Here is a 17,218-nt window from a genome sequence, read left to right as displayed (position 1 = left end):
CCAGTATATTTACGCACTAAAAGTTCCGTACTCCGTACCTCACAGACATTTGGTTCATGAATTTTCAGTGCTCAGATTTTTGTCAGTGTCATTTAGGCTCGCAATTTCTTCTAAAGATTTAGCGAAGTAGCCTTGAAAAAATTAGTTTTATGTGTTTAAATATTCTAATGCCCCGTTGGTGGAAGATTATTGATTCGAGATAGTTTATTTTGATCTTGAAATGGTTACAATATGTAAATATTTCCACTCGTGCAAACCTGTCAAGTATTTTCGTTTTTACGATTAAAGTAATGCGAATTGTCGAAGGAAACTGTGCATAATGTAGTTAAACCCTAGAAGTTTTTACTGAATGGGTGGTTGACTTTTATTACATTTGACCAAGGACATGTACATAATAAATCATCGTCACTCACGCCATTCGTCAATATCTGCGAGCTCCAGAACATGCTCTCCTGCTGGTAAATATTTTAATAATAAGTTTTGCTTATGTCTAAATGTTTTTATATGATCGTGCATGTTTTGCCTCGCATGATTTTTAATTATAATTGCAATTATTACCCTACCCTCTGACAACTCTCCTGCATGCAATATTTCATGCAATCACAAAAAAATAATTATATTGAATAAAACACAAATAACAAGACATATAATACAAATATATCTTATTCCATATATATTTAATTAATTGTTTCAGTAGGTTAAAGTTAAGAAGCTTGGGGTATTAAATATCACAAAAAAAGGAATTTTCTATTCAAATACCAAAGAAGTTCAAAAATGAAATGATTGTCATGCACATTATAATTATTTTATCGAATGTTGATTAAAAAAAATACTAGCATAAACGCCACATAAAATCATGCTTATTTTTTTCTGATTAAAAAAGTTTCCATAGCCTGTTAGTTCTACAAACAATATCTATTTATTATGTTATGGTTTAATAAATGTCATTAATTTCTGACTTATTTATTATGTATCTATGTTGTCTATACGTTGGGCAACAAAACTGCGATTTACAAGTTAAACCATAATGTCCATAATACTAGTAACCTTTATACCTACCATGGTAGTAGTTACTTACCTATTAATTTATCACTACATAAGTACATAGTATAAAACAAAGTCGCTTCCTGCTGTCTGGATGGATGTCTTTGCGGACTTACAGGTGCTCAAAATGCCCACAATAAATTTTCTACTTGCGAAATAAACTTTTTATGTAGATAGATATAGATATATTGTTTAGACATTAAGGATTGCAATAAGTTATTTGTGCACCATATTAAAATTGTTCGTATTAAAATTTCGTCAAGTGGACGAAAACTATAGTTCGTTTATTTTAGCATTAGAAAAAGGTAAACAATCTTGACGTGTCTTTTTATTGAAAAATATCGAAAAATGCTTTATAAAAATTTGTTTATATTACTTATGAAAGCAAAAAAATTTAAAAGATCGTATATGATTTATAACTGTAACGTATTTGCTGTGACTTATTTTTCAAAAGTGATTTTTAATAAAAAAGACATGTCAAGATTCCTTACCTTCTTTCTAATGCTTAAAAAAAACAAACTATAGAGCTAGACGAAAACTAGCGCAATGACCCTATATACTACTACGACATTACTATATTTACTATATTTATGTTGCCCAGCGGGCGTTAGAGAGAAAATTGGTGGGGATCACATTGAGAGACCGTAAAACAAATGAATGGCTGAGACAACAGAGCAAAGTCAATGATGTTATAAAACGCGTAGCCAATTTGAAGTGGGAATGGGCTGGTCATATAGCACGGAAGACCGATTCGTGGAGCAAACGACTACTCGAGTGGCGACCATGGGGGGAAGAGCGTCCTCAAAGTAGACCCCAGATGCGCTGGGACGACGACATTAAGAAGACTGTGGGGAAACAGTGGCTCCAAGTCGCACAGAACCGCGACGAATGGCGCAAAATGAAGGAGGCCTACACCCAAAGGGTAGAAAAAGGCTAAAGAGAGAGAGAGAGAGTCTATATTTATTGCTCTTTCTTCTGACATAACCATTTTTACATTTTTACGCTAAAATATAATGAACACTGAAAGTAATAAAAAATAACTTTTTTTTTTTAAATAATAGTACCTAGGATATCGAGCTTTGATCGTAAAAGAGCGAGAAGACCTAGCTAGATCGAATTTAAAATTTATATACATATAAATAATTCTTATTGGTTTTTCTTATTTACTTTGTTTAGCTATAGAATTACCACCGTACTTTTTCCTCATTTACAATAATGTGAATGAAATAAAAATAGGTAAGAACTATGAACTAGATTAAAACCTAACCTAAACCCTAAGTTTCCTTTGTTTCTCGGCGGTTTACGAATGAGAGCGGTTCACTCATTTAATGCCGTATACAACGTATACGTACTATTTTATCTATATATAGAAACTGATGTTCATTTCATGCTCAAATCGGTTCATGGAATTGTTTGTTGTAATCCGTTATACAGATCCATCAAATGATTACAACCATCGAATTTTTTTCTCTCGCTCGGTGCTGTTACTAGAACACGAATACATAGGTAAACTTAGAAAAGTATCTTCTTATTCATTCGTAGTCAACGGCTTAACACGCCACTTAACCCTTCTATAATATTCCCCGTAGTACATTTGAAGACGTCACGAAACGTTTGTTAGTATCGCTATTTTGAATTTTGTGTTTTCTTTGTGTTTTGTAGCGCTGCTCATTTGATATAATCTATTAAATTTAATATCAAAAATATAGGTTTAATACAATATGTATAAAGTTCAAATATACTTTATTTATGTAGGCCTAGCAACAAGCACTTATGAATGGTAAATCATATGTAGGTAGTAGGTACATATATTATTATAATTCTATATTACTCATATATTGTGGTTGTGTGGTGGTGGTGGTCATGTGGTTCCCAAGATACAGGCTCGGCCTAGTTTGGGGACCACTGTCAAGTTTTCTGTGATGTAACGTTTTTTGCCTAATTAAACCTTTTTCATTTCATTTCATTTCATTATGTTTTTTTGTACTCGTTGACTGTAATGGTTGAATTAAGATTTCATATACCAAACTATAATTTCGTACTTTTCATGTATGGACTACTAACTCAACTATGATTTCGATACGCTGTTGTCAACTATAAAAGAATATTTAACCAATCACGTGCTGCCGCGCTCCCATAGAAAAGACATAAACGTGCGACTATTTTTGTCTATTGAGATACTTACCAATTTTCATTAATTATTTAGGTTTTATAGTAAAAAAGTATTATTTTAGGTGACTCGTAGAAAAATTATTGTATACAATAGTGATATAATCAAGCTCGTGCAACTCAGCAAGCGTTGTTGCCTAAACACCGTACTCGACTGAAAAGCTCTATAATATACGATTGTATAAAATACTAATGTGATCTCATTAATAAAGCGTCTGATAGTTATAGTCTGGCAAACCAATTTTTAACAGTAAAAAAGGGAGGCATTTTTGAAAAATGTTTGCGCGAAAAATTGATCTTACATAGAAATTCTAACTTTGCGCCCATTTCTTTCTACTGATAGATTGGTTTGACAGACATATAAAGTATTGCTTACGATCTATGCCCCCCGGTCTAAAACCAATCTGAAGTGTTCATCAAAATCTGGCTTGTAGTTACACAACAAATAACACGATAAAGATAGAAACATAATCATTACTAGATTGCCACAATCATACCTCTTTTTTGCGTAAAGGGAGGTAACCCCAGTACTTACGATCTAGAATAAATCGGGAACTCAGGGTGGCCTCCACTCTACAAGTAGTAACACAAGTACCTTGGCCTCGGGAACAAAAGGGCCTTGCCTCGCACCGCTTCTACCTTCTACTGAGTGCATGTGAGTGGTGCCGCTCTGGTGGCTTTAGAAAACATTACTTATTTAAACTATTGACATCTGTCAAACTGTTGAAATTGTATAAAAGTGTAGTCCCGCGAAAGTTCACATTGATTCCACTGCTAGCAATGTCATCAGAATCACATTTTGATCATGAACTTTGTCCATAAACCAATATACGCAATAAAATTGATGCGTTGAATGCGTTAGCATAAAACTTGAAAATAAGGAGTTAGTATTTTTTAATACAGTTGCTCAAAAAGTGCTACTTTTCGTGGCTGTTTAGCGTGCGGAAAGTTGGTTTTCGCGAACTAGTGCTTTTTACTTTTCCAATTTGTTTAAATTTTTACTTGTTCCAATTCATGACTACTTATTGATGAGTGTTAATATTAGTTTCCTTTAAACGTCGTTATCAACATAAAAACCTGTTAATGTAAGAATACGAAAAATATGCATATTTCATATTTTATTACTTACCTTCCCTCTTCATCATTATAAGTATTATAACACGTTTATTTTTTAATGTTGAAAAACCGTTCTTAATAAGTTGTCTGAATAGAACGGAACGCCTGTCAAAGAAGAGGCGTATTTTCTTACTGCAAGAATGTTTTAAGTTTCCAAAGGCAACATTCGATATTGTTTTTATAAATATACGATACACCACAAATAATCGTAAATAACGATATTTAGGTAATAATAGTACAATGTTTTAATATTTACAATTGTTTCTGTCTTATAGAACATGCATTTGAAAAAAAAAAAACATTGAAGTGGGTTCAATAATAATAACAAAATCTATTCTAATCGAATAAAAGCTAGAAAAACACCTCTTCATAATGTCAATGTCAATGATGTTAGTGTCACAGAATTAATAATATAAAAGTTTCGAATTCCATTCCTTACTTGTTTCTTTTCTTATTTTTTCGCAACTGTATTAAAAAACGTCGTTCGATACACGTGCTGATATGTCATTCTTCACTCGTGGCAAGATATCTCGGTACTCGTGAAGTAATGACATACTTTCCGCACTAGCATCGAAATGTACTATTTCATTTCGTTGCCACTATAAAAAGGTGTACGTATACAATACAAATCTGTTAGCGCTCAGTAAATGCATTGAGATAAATAAGTAGCTGCTACCATGTTATTCCTTTATTAAAGATCGAGTACATCACCTGCGCTCCTATATTTAGACTCATTGTGTGTTATGCGATAAATATCAATCAGTTTTAAACCCGCATGCCGCCACGCTGAGCGGAGGCACGGTGTTATAATTATACTATAACTAATTAGACTCTTTGCATACCTCAGCTTAAACAATGCTCTTCTATAAGAGCATAGTTAAGCGCTAGACCTAAGTCTAGCGCTTAACTTAGACGGTTGGTAGGGTAATAAGCATACCTACATCTATGGTAATAAGGTATTGTGGTTGATTATGTTGTGGTTGTAGGACTTGTAGGTTTGACACTGTACAACTATAGTTTGTCAAAGGACTGTCTCATTTCAATCATAGACAGAGAGAATCATACTATCTTAGTCTAACGCCCAAAAGAGAAGGATGAGTATAGTTTTTTTTTTCTTATTTACTGACAATTTGGTTTGACCAACTATAATTTGTAATTTATTCAGTAAAATAATTAATTAGGTACTAATGGATTTACTTCCGGAGCAAACTCACCTTCTCCTTTCTAAAAGTCATCATGCAACTACCATACCAACCGCCTGATTTAAATGGTAGAATAAAAAAAACTGCATGAAGATGAATGCGCTTTGAATGGAGATATATCATCAAATATTTTTGAAGTATTCAACTATCCACCATACACAAAAGTAGAACTGGCACGGTTATTTTAGGAAGCACTTGTCCCACATAAAAAATAGTTTATGCTTTGGTAAACATTTAATAAATTTAAAGAAAATTTTATGTCGGCTGTAGCTAAATATTATAGAATATTTAAGTATCTATCATTAAGGATAATAGCAAAATTATATAGGTTCCATTAAAGTAACGGTTTACATTAAATGTACATATTTACGGGTGTTATTTAATCGATCTGCGAAATATTCCTATTTTGATGAACAAAAATATGTATTTGATCAGCAACTTAAGGTTAGCAAGTAAATCAAAATCAGTTCGCAATTAATGTCATAATGAGCAGCTCTAAATTGATTTGGTTGGCAAATTAATTATTTGATCGGCAGTAAGCGATCCACCATTAATCAAACTTTGTTAAGCAGTCAGTAGGTAAGGGGATTATTTCATTTTGGATTACAATTTACCTGATCCGCAAAAATTTGTTCTAACCTAACCCTCTTTTCTAGTAGCAGTTGGTTTCTGTAAAGATCGCAGTTCTAACCTAACCTAACCCACTTTTCTAGTAGCAGTTGTTTTCTGTGAAGGTCGCAGTTCTAACCTAACCTAACTCACTTTTCTAGTAGCTAATATCTTCCATTTTACACCTATAATACTCTCAAAGTACCAAAACAGATAAATATCTCCAACATATACGTTAGAACACCGCAATGTGACTGCTAATAATCATCGAATGAAATGCACGCACACGATTCCGCTCCGCCTGCAACCCTGCCGATTTTTCAAATCAAACTCAACCCATCGTATTATATCAGATTACTATTTGTTTAATATGCATACGTGTCAATTAAACTGCCAACCAATTTTTAAATCTTTTGCAGCTCAACTATTTATTAAGCAGATGGATATTGGTTATAATGTTGACCGTTTGTGAATTATTTGCTGAACAAGAGTTGCAGCTCGATTTTTATTCATTGCCGGCAACATATTTGTATGCTGCCCAAATGATTTAATGGCAATTTTTTTTGCAGATCAGTTTTAAAAATGGCTGATCATTTAATTACTTCCCCATATGTACTGAGAAATGGACGTCTGATAAATAACGGAAGAAAATGATAGTAAATAAAATTTCTGTCCTCTGTCCGGGGACATTTTGGGCACGCAATTCTTAAACCATAGTACATACCTCAATTATTAGTAATAGGCTATTTGACTAATTTTTGAAAATGGTTTTAATTGATTGTTTATGACTTAATAATTACACTACATTGATATTTCCTTGAAATTTCGAAATCGAAATGTTCGTAAATAAACAATTTCTACGTATACTCACACAGCTGTTTTTACATTTCTAAGTTCCGCAACATAGTAATCCGGATTATGTTTAAAGAAAAGTGCAACCATTAATGCGTCTATGTCTGGTAGGTTGCCGCTATCAGCTTTCACATATTTCGGCTCCATTTTGAGATTCTTATGAATATTGTGCTACTAGATATACGGATAAATCGGAATATATCAGAAAACTGTGGAACAATAACTAAAATTAACTAAATACAAATAAAACAGTTAAAACACTCAAGGCAATCAAGAATGTTTACCCGTGTGTGACGTCATCCGAGCGTTGACCAATCACAGAGCGTTCACGTCCCTAATGAAATTTCAAAAAATATTAAATTTTCTTTCGTTTATTTTCCAAAAACTAAACATAATTTATATTCAAATATAGTGAAATATACTTTATTAGTTTATTATCTTTCAGGATGACAGCAATTCGTTATATATTTTTAATGTTGTCAAATACCCTATTATAGCAATTTTGATTTTTTTTATACAATTACCATCCCTAATAAAATTACTTTCTCGTTTGCAGATAAATTCAATACGACAACATTTATACAAATATTTCGACGGATACCATAGTTTTTAGGGTTCCGTAGCCAAATGGCAAAAAACGGAACCCTTATAGATTCGTCATGTCTGTCTGTCTGTCTGTCCGTTCGTATGTCACAGCCACTTTTCTCTGAAACTATAAGAACTATACTGTTGAAACTTGGTAAGTAGATGTATTCTGTGAACCGCATTAAGATTTTCAGACAAAAATAGAAAAAAAAAACAATAAACTTTGGGGGTTCCCCATACTTGGAACTGAAACTCAAAAAAATTTTTTTCATCAAACCCATACGTGTGGGGTATCTATGGATAGGTCTTCAAAAATTATATTGAGGTTTCTAATATAACCGCAATTTACCTTTCACTCACGAAAATTATGTAATGTACGGAACCCTCGGTGCGCGAGTCCGACTCGCACTTGACCGGTTTTTTATTTATTATGATTACTTTATCGTCATCTTCCTCGCAGTTTTCCCAGCTTTTTGCCACGGCTCATGGGAGCATAGGGTCCGCTTAGCAACTAATCCCAATAATTTACGTAGGCACTAGTTTTAACGAAAGCGACTGCCGTCTGCCTTTCCAGCTCAGCCCGAACCGGAAACTAGGCCTTATGGAGATTTAATATTATTGCTTTGTTCTGTGTAAATAAAATAAATCTTTTTAATATTTTTTTCTATTTCACTCCTTTTAGCAGCGAATAAAACGACTCAACTCAGATAGAGTTGGGCCAAGCTAACTCTGCATGGCAAAGACAAAGTGTGAACATGTTTTAATCTCTAATTAGAATAAAAACATTATCTTGCATTCTTCAGTACTTTACATTTGCGAGGGCGTCTATTTTGTAATAAATGTGGTTTACTTATTTTGTAATTTACTTTATTGAATTTCTCGATACGGCTGTTCGGAAGAATTTTGAGAAGTCTAAAAGATTTATGAGCTAATAATCTAAGCTGAGCAGTACAAGGACTTGCATTCCTCGTTGCAATCGATGTTTACAAATATTTACACAATTCGTATCGAGAAGGAAATTTTATCCTGGCATGGGTAATAAATAATAATATATGACTAAGTCACAGACTAAATAGTACGATACGTTGCCGCGTCCCAGATACGTCGAGCTGCGCTCTCTGCTAAACGGAAATGGCCTAGCGACAACATTGTTCGATCTTTCGCTATACTAGAAACCCTAGCTTTCATTGAACTTTATATGGAAATGCAACGTTGAATACGTCAATATGATAAAAATGAAGCCGCTCAAAAGTTTTTTGACATGACATGAGAGATGAGAGATACCTAATTTGATTATCTTAAAAGCATTGGCAGTTGGGAGACAATAGTGATAACGTAAACACTTATATGAATCTATTGATATAATGTCAGTCAACTCCTCCATCGACCATACGAGCAAAAGGTTGAGATTGGGACGGTCAGATTTAGACAACTGTAGTTCCAATTTTAATAACACTGAACTGTAACTGTAGTTCTGTTTGTAAACTTTTTTCATTTTAGTTGAATATTCTGTTGATGTGTATGCAAACGTCTATCTACATATATTTAACATACCTACTTTGTGGGAGTATCATAGGCATCATAGCAATTCAATATGGATATGGAGTAATATTTTGAGTTTACACATGTAAATTAAATGCCTACCCCATTCGCCCAATATGATTTCGTAATTAATTTTATGCAATTGGTTGTCATTTAAATACCTACTTGGATTATAACGCTTTTGGTTAAGCCTTTAAGTAAAGTAAATTAAAGTAAAGTAAATTATTTAAATTATTTATTATGCGATTAATGAATAGATCAAATTATGATAATAAATATTTGGGGACAACCTTATAAAGAATGACAGTTTGGGGCTAGGTCATTCTTTTATTTTGTTGATTCTTTGTAGCTTTGCTTAGGCAAAGCTTAGCGTATAATACGCCGATATACATAGGTACTAGATAAATACATACTTTTTTTAAATTTCATGTGCTATGAAATTATATTTTATTATTATTCTAAAAAAACTATATTTAAACTTATGCTAAACAAAACAAAACCTAAAACTAAAAAAAAACGAATTATAAGAGATTTCCCCTAATTCACCCCCTTCCGACATGGTCGCAAGAACGCTAGCGGCGTTACCCCTCTGCATTGCCAGACAGCCTCTGGGCAAGGAAATCGCCCGCCCTATCCTATGATCGCCTGAGACACATACCAGGCCAGCTGGACCAACACCTCTCTGTCAATATTGTTGGTGTCCGCCACGAACACGAGCCCAACGTTTCCATTACAATGCAAGCGCCGCAAACTCGTATTCATTTATCAAGAACGCGTATTAAATTCGCGGCGCTTGAAAGCCTGGACCCCTGGTCCGCGGCCGTCCTTGGTTGCCGAGTTGACCCTTCCAGGAGTCGTAGCACGGTACGCTTATCACCATGCCTGTCACGTTCTAACAAGTATGTGAGTGCGAAAGTGACGGACTTAGTGATAGAGGAAACCATGCTGCGCGGGCAGGTGGGATGTAGCCGTGTCCACGCAGGTGGCGTCCCACGCCAAAGAAGGGCGACCCAGGTGGGCACGAGAGTGCAGCCATTAGCACATACTTAGATACACCCATAACTCAGGAACAATTATTCGTGATACAAATAAATGCCCTGACCGGGATTCGACCCGCGGACTCCTAAACCTAATAAGTACTTACTCAAAAGCTAGGCGCATTTCCTATTTGTACGAATCATTCATTCGATTTAAGAGCTGTACCCAGCAAGCAAAATAGTCTCAGAACACATATGTTATTGGAATAAAACACTTATTTATAAGATTCTTATATTGATTTTGGCGTTCGCAATTACTCTTATATGCGTCTCAGAAAATGCTATTTAGTATTTGATCACGATTACTCTGATAATTAGCCTTTTAAGCGCTTATAAAACTAAGTATATAAACCACTATAAGCCGCACCCTCCTTTAAAAGCTTTTAGTAAGAGCAATCAGACTTAAGAATGAAGCTTCTTATAAATAGCACTTGTAAGCGCTTTTAAGATTGCTTATTAGGCTACTATAGACCCGAATCTCCTATTAAAGCTGCCTATAAGTGCTGCCTTGATTCCATTTACACTTGTTACTTAGTTTTATAAGCGCTAATAAGTACAATATTTGAATCCGTTACAAATAAAATAGTTTTATAAAAGCATTTGTAAGTCGTAATTGAATCTAGTTTTATGCAAGCTTATAAACTCTCTTAATGATACTACCTATTCCAATAACATACATGCCGCATGCTATTATAAACATAATGGTTTTATAAGAGCTATGTTCAATGCTGTTATTGTAAAAGAAACACTTATTAATTCGTTGGCAAAGTTATTATAAGTCATGATAACAACATGGCGAGTGAATGCAGTGACTATGGGACATTATAGAACCGAGTTTGCCAATAGTGGTATTGTAAAACACTTCGAAATGCTAGCCTAAAATGGCTATCGAAAATGACTAATGGGGAAGATTTTGTTATTTTAAAATAATGAATACAATGTATAATTGCTTATTTTAAGACTTAAGAGGCGCTTTAAAATTTTAACCAGAAACTTGGTATGTTGCATAAAAAATACGAGTTCCCTGTATGTTTTTGATTAACAACATGAAATAACGAACACTGATAAATAGGCTATATGACTAATTTTTGAAAATGGTTTTAATTGATTGCTTATGACTTAATAATTACACTACATTGATATTTCCGTGAAATTTCCTGTATTAAATATAAAAAAACAATGTTAAAGTTTATTTATTTTGAACGCGCCTTAAACGCTGTTTTTGCAAAGGGGCTAATCACGTGACACGTGTGACGTCACACGCGAGGAAACTCAGTCAATGACCTTAGTAAATCTTATGGTTTATGTGCATTGTATTGATTATTTTACTGTAAAATGGTATATAAATGGTGTATAGTGCCGCAATGTTCAAGTACGACTATAAAAAATTGAGATAAATTGTTTGTTTCCGTTCCAACGAATCCCAAAAAAAGAAAAATGTGGTTAAAACTAGCGCGAAGAGACCCAAAGAGCATTTTAGCGCATACAAGTGTTTTTATGTGTGAAGACCACTTCGATGTAAGTAATATTTAACTGTAAATAAATATGGTAGTTAAAGCAGCGGATTTTGTTATATTTAACGAAACAAGATCTAGGTATTTAATGTATTACTACATAACTTCATAACATAGCTCTTTCAGCATTAGTAGGTAGTTAGTAGCATACTTTTTCTTTCAAACTAAAGTGCAGTATGGAGATACTATTCTCGTCATCGTATTCTATATATATATCGTCGTCGTATTCGTATCATCGAAATCGAAATGTTCGTAAATAAACAATTTCTACGTATACTCACACAGCTGTTTTTACATTTCTATGTTCCGCAGCATAGTAATCCGGATTATCTTTAAAGAAAAGTGCAACCATTAATGCGTCTATGTCTGGTAGGTTGCCGCTATCAGCTTTCACATATTTCGGCTCCATTTTGAGATTCTTATGAATATTGTGCTAATATACGGATAAATCGGAATATATCAGAAAACTGTGGAACAATAACTAAAATTAACTAAATACAAATAAAACAGTTAAAACAAGGCAACCAAGAATGTTTACCCGCGTGTGATGTCATCCGAGCGTTGACAAATCACAGAGCGTTCACGTCCCTGATGAAATTTCAAAAAATATTAAATTTTCTTTCGTTTATATTCCAAAACCTAAACATAATTTACATTCAAATATAGTAAAATATACTTTATTAGTTTATTATCTTTCAGGATGACAGCAATTCGTTATATATTTTTAATGTTGTCAAATACCCTATTATAATATAACTTACCTTATTAATGTCCAAAATATTATTAAGCATTTTAATAAAGTTTTTACTATTACACGAAGAACTGAATGATTGACTGAACGAAATGAACGAGTAAGAACTTGCAGAAGAATTGTGAAGTGCATAACAATCTAGTTTAGTTTTATAAGAGACTAATAATAGATTTCGTAGGAGTGTACGGTTTTACAAAATGCCGCTACACGGCTGTTACAGTCGTGAGTTGAATTCCGTGAGGGTATTATTAGACTATTAAAAAACTGAATACACTAATAAAGTGGGCCCTTTTCCGGGCTTGTAAGCGCTTATAAGTTCGCTATAAGTCTATTGGAAATTAGTCTTAGGATAATTATAAAACCGCGTTTTGCTCGTTGGGTAGGCTCTTGTCGGTGTAACGTGATGAAGTTGTCTCCATCTTGGTCGATCCGTAGCCAGCCCTTGAGTGTCCTGGTACGACACGGCCCCGACATGCTCCTTTACTTGGCTCGTATAACTTTTTCTTGGTCTTCCCCTTCCTCTCCTTCCATTTATTTTCCCTTCAATGATTTTCCTGATGAAGTGGCCGTGACGTAGCAGGTGGCCGATCATTTTTCCTCTTCTATTTTTAATAATGCTCATTAAACTTCTCTTCTGCTTCACTCTTTTTAGGACGGCTTCATTGGTAACTTTTTGCGTCCAACTTATTCCTTCCATCCTTCGCCAACACCACGTCTCAAGTGCTTGTAGATAATCTTCATCTCTCTTATTTAGCGTCCATGTCTCACATGCATATAGTGCGATGGACCATATATATGTTTTCATAAATCTCTTTCTTATGTTTAAGGATATATGTGATTTAAATAGGTTTTTCTTTTTATAGAAAGTCTGTTTAGCCATTGCAATTCGTGCTATTATATCTGGAGTACATCTTGAGTTTTCTGTTATGATTATTCCCAAATATTTGAAGTTCTTCTTTCAAATTTGTTCTATATTTTTTCCCCTTATTTTTAGCTCACTCTTTATATCACCTTTCTTAGACACTTCCATAAATTTAGTTATATTGTTATTAATTTTTAGTCCAAATTCTTGAAATATTTTATCCATTGTATTAATCAACTTCTCTAATTGTATGTTGTTATTGGCTAAGGCTGCAATATCATCAGAGAACCTAACAAATACTACTCTCTCTCCATTTATTTTAAAGCCCTGCTCTTTTACCGAATCCAAAACCTTCAGGATTGCAGCTTCAATGAATACGTTAAATATGAGTGGTGATAATGAGCACCCCTATCTTAACCCCTGTTTTATTTTAGCCAATCCCTTTTCATTCTCTACTTCTATAATAGTTTCTTGTTGTCTGAATAGTTCATATATTATCTTTCGGTCTCTCTGTATATTATTTGTACGAATAATGTCATTTTATACACAGTCGTACTTATTTTGTTCGCAGGCGATGAACACCTGACCAAACCATGGAGAATCGTGGTGGATGGAGTGATGGCGTATCAGGTGCTCCTGGAAATGTTACAGATGATTCGCAGGTGGATCACGATCGAGTACGGAAGGAGTTTTACGCCACCTATGACGTCATGACGGGTGTGCGCATAGCCGCTACACTTGGCGGCTTTTTCGCATTAATGGTTTTTTTGATCGTCTACAAAAGCCGAAGTAAATCGGTAAAGGCTTTAAATGACCCAAAACTCGTCGAGCTTGCTGAAGCCGTTGTAGCAGAAGAACAAGCAGTTGAAGAAGAAAGACAGCTAACAGCTGCTCTCGAAGAAGCACTATCAGAGCGAGCGCGGTCCCGTCCTTCCATTGGCGAAGAGCCACCTTGGCCACGGAGCTCACGTTTTGCATCGTATGGCGGTGGCTATGGTAGTTTATTGACACCCCCACGACGGCTTTCTACAGCCCGTGGCGAGTCTCTGCCTGGATCCGCGCTACGATCCGCAGAGCGTCGCGCATCTGGAGGGCCACGCGACCGTCGGCTTAGTTCAATCACTTGCTCCAGCTCCGGAAGTTCATATCTAGAACGACGGGGTTCTTCAGTGGTCTGTGCATTGCCGGAAAGGCGTTTGTCGCCTTGCCCAAGCGAGCGACTAGCCCCGTTGGCGTCAGTTGGTAGCGTAGGAACATCCTACGCTGTGGAATGTGAATTAGTGTCAGTTGGTGCAGACTCTGTATTCGCTGAGGACGATGACTCGACAGATGATGAGGTGGACCAGTTTTCGACTGACAGCGGTGGAGGCGAGCACGGCGTAGGCGGCGAGAGCACGGAACTCTCATGCCGGCCTGCGCTGCCGCTTCGCATTGACCGGGTGTCACAGTCGCGGGAAACGTTGTTTTAGTCGCCGTCGTAACTCGTTGGCCGTTGATGTTACTCGCACATTAAAATATCGACTTTTCAAAAATGGTTTAATTATAATGTGGTTTTTTAAACATATCACGCAGACCTTGTACATTTTGACATATCATTTTAAATTGACCAAATGGAAACAAAATTGTTTTAATAAATATTTGTATGTATTTTTTTCTATTAGTATGCGCCTAACGGGTCTGTCAATTGAAAGTATTGAAACTATAAAATGTGATTTATTTATTTCGTTAGGTTTGTGAAAGTCGCTTAAGAAATGCACATCACCAACACATCACGTACAAAAACTCCACTAAGAAAGTGTCGATATTTTAATATGTAAAATAGAATGTAAATAGTATGTTTTTGTTATTAATTATTGATGTTTCATGTTAATGTTTTCAGACCATGATACAGTTACGAATTTTCATTAATAAAATTACAAGTAGGTGACCAAATATATTTTTGCTCATGTATTGTTGCGCTAACCGTTTATCGGTATCGGATGCCAGCTGCTAGTTGACCTGCCTGCATAAACATTATACGAGTAACGAAGCTGACTTAGTCACCATTTAGTGTTCTTTGTAAGTACATATTTACTGATTAGGTAAAGATCTGCCGAATTAGTCGATTATAGGCACTTTTATGTACTTATTTACTTATCATGACTAGTTGTTAAATAGTTTTCGAAGATTTGTCTGATATTGGCCAATCTATTTACGATATTTTCAATTCTTCGTCGGGCTATAATCGCTGCCTGCGATTCTGACATTATTAAGAACAACTGTTTTAACTTTACTAATTCAGCATCGCTACTGCATGTGCCAATAGTAGACATGTCGTCGTCAAATGTCACTGCTGCGACGCCTGCGACCCGTCCGTATTTGCGGTACGTCGTTAAATATACAAATGGGAACCCCCCAGTGATGGAAGTTTCATTTTATGACAATGACAACTACACTTATCACGGAAATCGCACATCTTCGGGCGTAAGCGATTCTTTCAAAGGCCGGCTAATCTTAACAATAAATAGAACCCGTAAACAAAAGAGACATCAGATTTAAGGCTACTAAATTACCAAACAAAACCATTTCACTAAGAGCTAGAATCGCTCGCGCCATATGAAGGTGTTCGATTTCCGTGACCCCGAGTGTACTTAAATGGTTAGAAAATGAGCACTAACATCTATTAAAAAAATACAAAACCTAAAATTACATGCATAAAAGTCGTCAGTACGTTTTGTATAAAACGAGAACATTTGTTTGTATGTCCGCTACCTGCCAAACTCGATTTTATGTGAAATTACTTTGTCCTATTCTAAGCCAAAGTTAGGCCCAAATGCGTTAGATTTTTTTTATTTAACCTAGACCAGTCTAGTTTTGCCGAAATAAGTACAGGCGGAATTAATTTGGAATTATTATTAAAAATATTAAAATACAAATCGCTAACCAGTTCTATCGTATTATAAAAAAAGGCGTGTCTGGCAGTGACATAGGCCGTATGTGGCGCATTTTTGATCGAACGTGTCTGTAATAAAATGTAGATAGTAGATACTAACTTGTTAGGATAGTTGTCAGTAAAAAGTCAATTTGAAAATGTGTAATTGTATTATATTTAGTATTGTTCGTAACTACCCTTAAAATGTAAAGGGCTTATAAGACCAATTCGTCCTTTGAACAATAAAAACGCTAGAAGCGGCCTAAAATTTGCGCTAACCAACTCACATTTCCAGATAAACTGCCACTATTCTTGCTTAGTAAAGCAGTTATTAGATCTACACGGTTGCCGGGCCGGGCGGACGGGGCTCGTCCGGTCCGTTTCATGAGATATCAGAGCATCATTAATAATATTTGAAATGTAAAAACTCGTGAACTAGAAATGTCGATCGTGGACGTAATAGATTTATTTTTAATTATATTGGTAACGTGCAATGGAAAACTGCTGTTCTAGGGTGGTAGCATCCGTTGATCAGCACCCGTTTGCAAGTGCCCAGCAACCGTGTGGATCTAATAACCGCTTTACAAATGTTAACGGACACTGGAGTTTTATTGACTCCAGTTTACCGCTGAAATCGCCACGCGCGGTTCGATTTGAGGTAGATTACCTACACACTAAGTCGTTTTTATTACAATTTAGATTAATGTGTTAGTTTATGTAACTGTTCGTTGCTCGAATTAAAAAGAGCTCGCGGTAGCCTGTAAAATGTTGAAATGTATGTAAAAAAAATGTAAATATAAAACACAAGTCATCTGTTGTTTCATTTTCATGATCACATTGTTGGTTACCCAAGTAAACATTGGCCGGTTTATTAATGCCTCATAAAACTAAACTACAGATTAACAGACAGCACTGACATGTACGTGGTAATTATAGTTGCAGAAGCTGCAAGTTTCACGTTACTACTCTTCGGATTTTCGGTTTATTCTTAGCTGTTGCCACTGATAGCAGTAGGATTTTATAT

General features: G+C 35.1%; 1 protein-coding gene across 1 annotated transcript; it reads left to right on the top strand.

Moving 5' to 3' along the window:
* The first annotated feature begins 42 nt into the window (after positions 1–42).
* LOC134741695 (uncharacterized) lies at positions 43–17,005 on the top strand. The gene is made up of 2 exons (XM_063674572.1): positions 43–458; positions 13,855–17,005. Exon 2 carries the CDS (start codon positions 13,877–13,879, stop codon positions 14,750–14,752), a length of 876 nt encoding a protein of 291 aa, XP_063530642.1. The 5' UTR covers positions 43–458; positions 13,855–13,876; the 3' UTR covers positions 14,753–17,005.
* The last annotated feature ends 213 nt before the right edge of the window (positions 17,006–17,218 follow it).

The sequence above is a fragment of the Cydia strobilella genome, chromosome 5, assembly GCF_947568885.1.
Source record: "Cydia strobilella chromosome 5, ilCydStro3.1, whole genome shotgun sequence".
Lineage (NCBI taxonomy): Eukaryota > Metazoa > Arthropoda > Insecta > Lepidoptera > Tortricidae > Cydia > Cydia strobilella.
Note: the sequence above shows the minus strand (reverse complement) of the source record. Positions and strands in the feature narration are given on the sequence as shown.

What these genes read in the sequence shown, in the direction of transcription:
- LOC134741695 (XM_063674572.1), top strand. Translation starts at nt 13,877, where the DNA reads ATGGAGAATCGTGGTGGATGGAGTGATGGCGTATCAGGTGCTCCTGGA.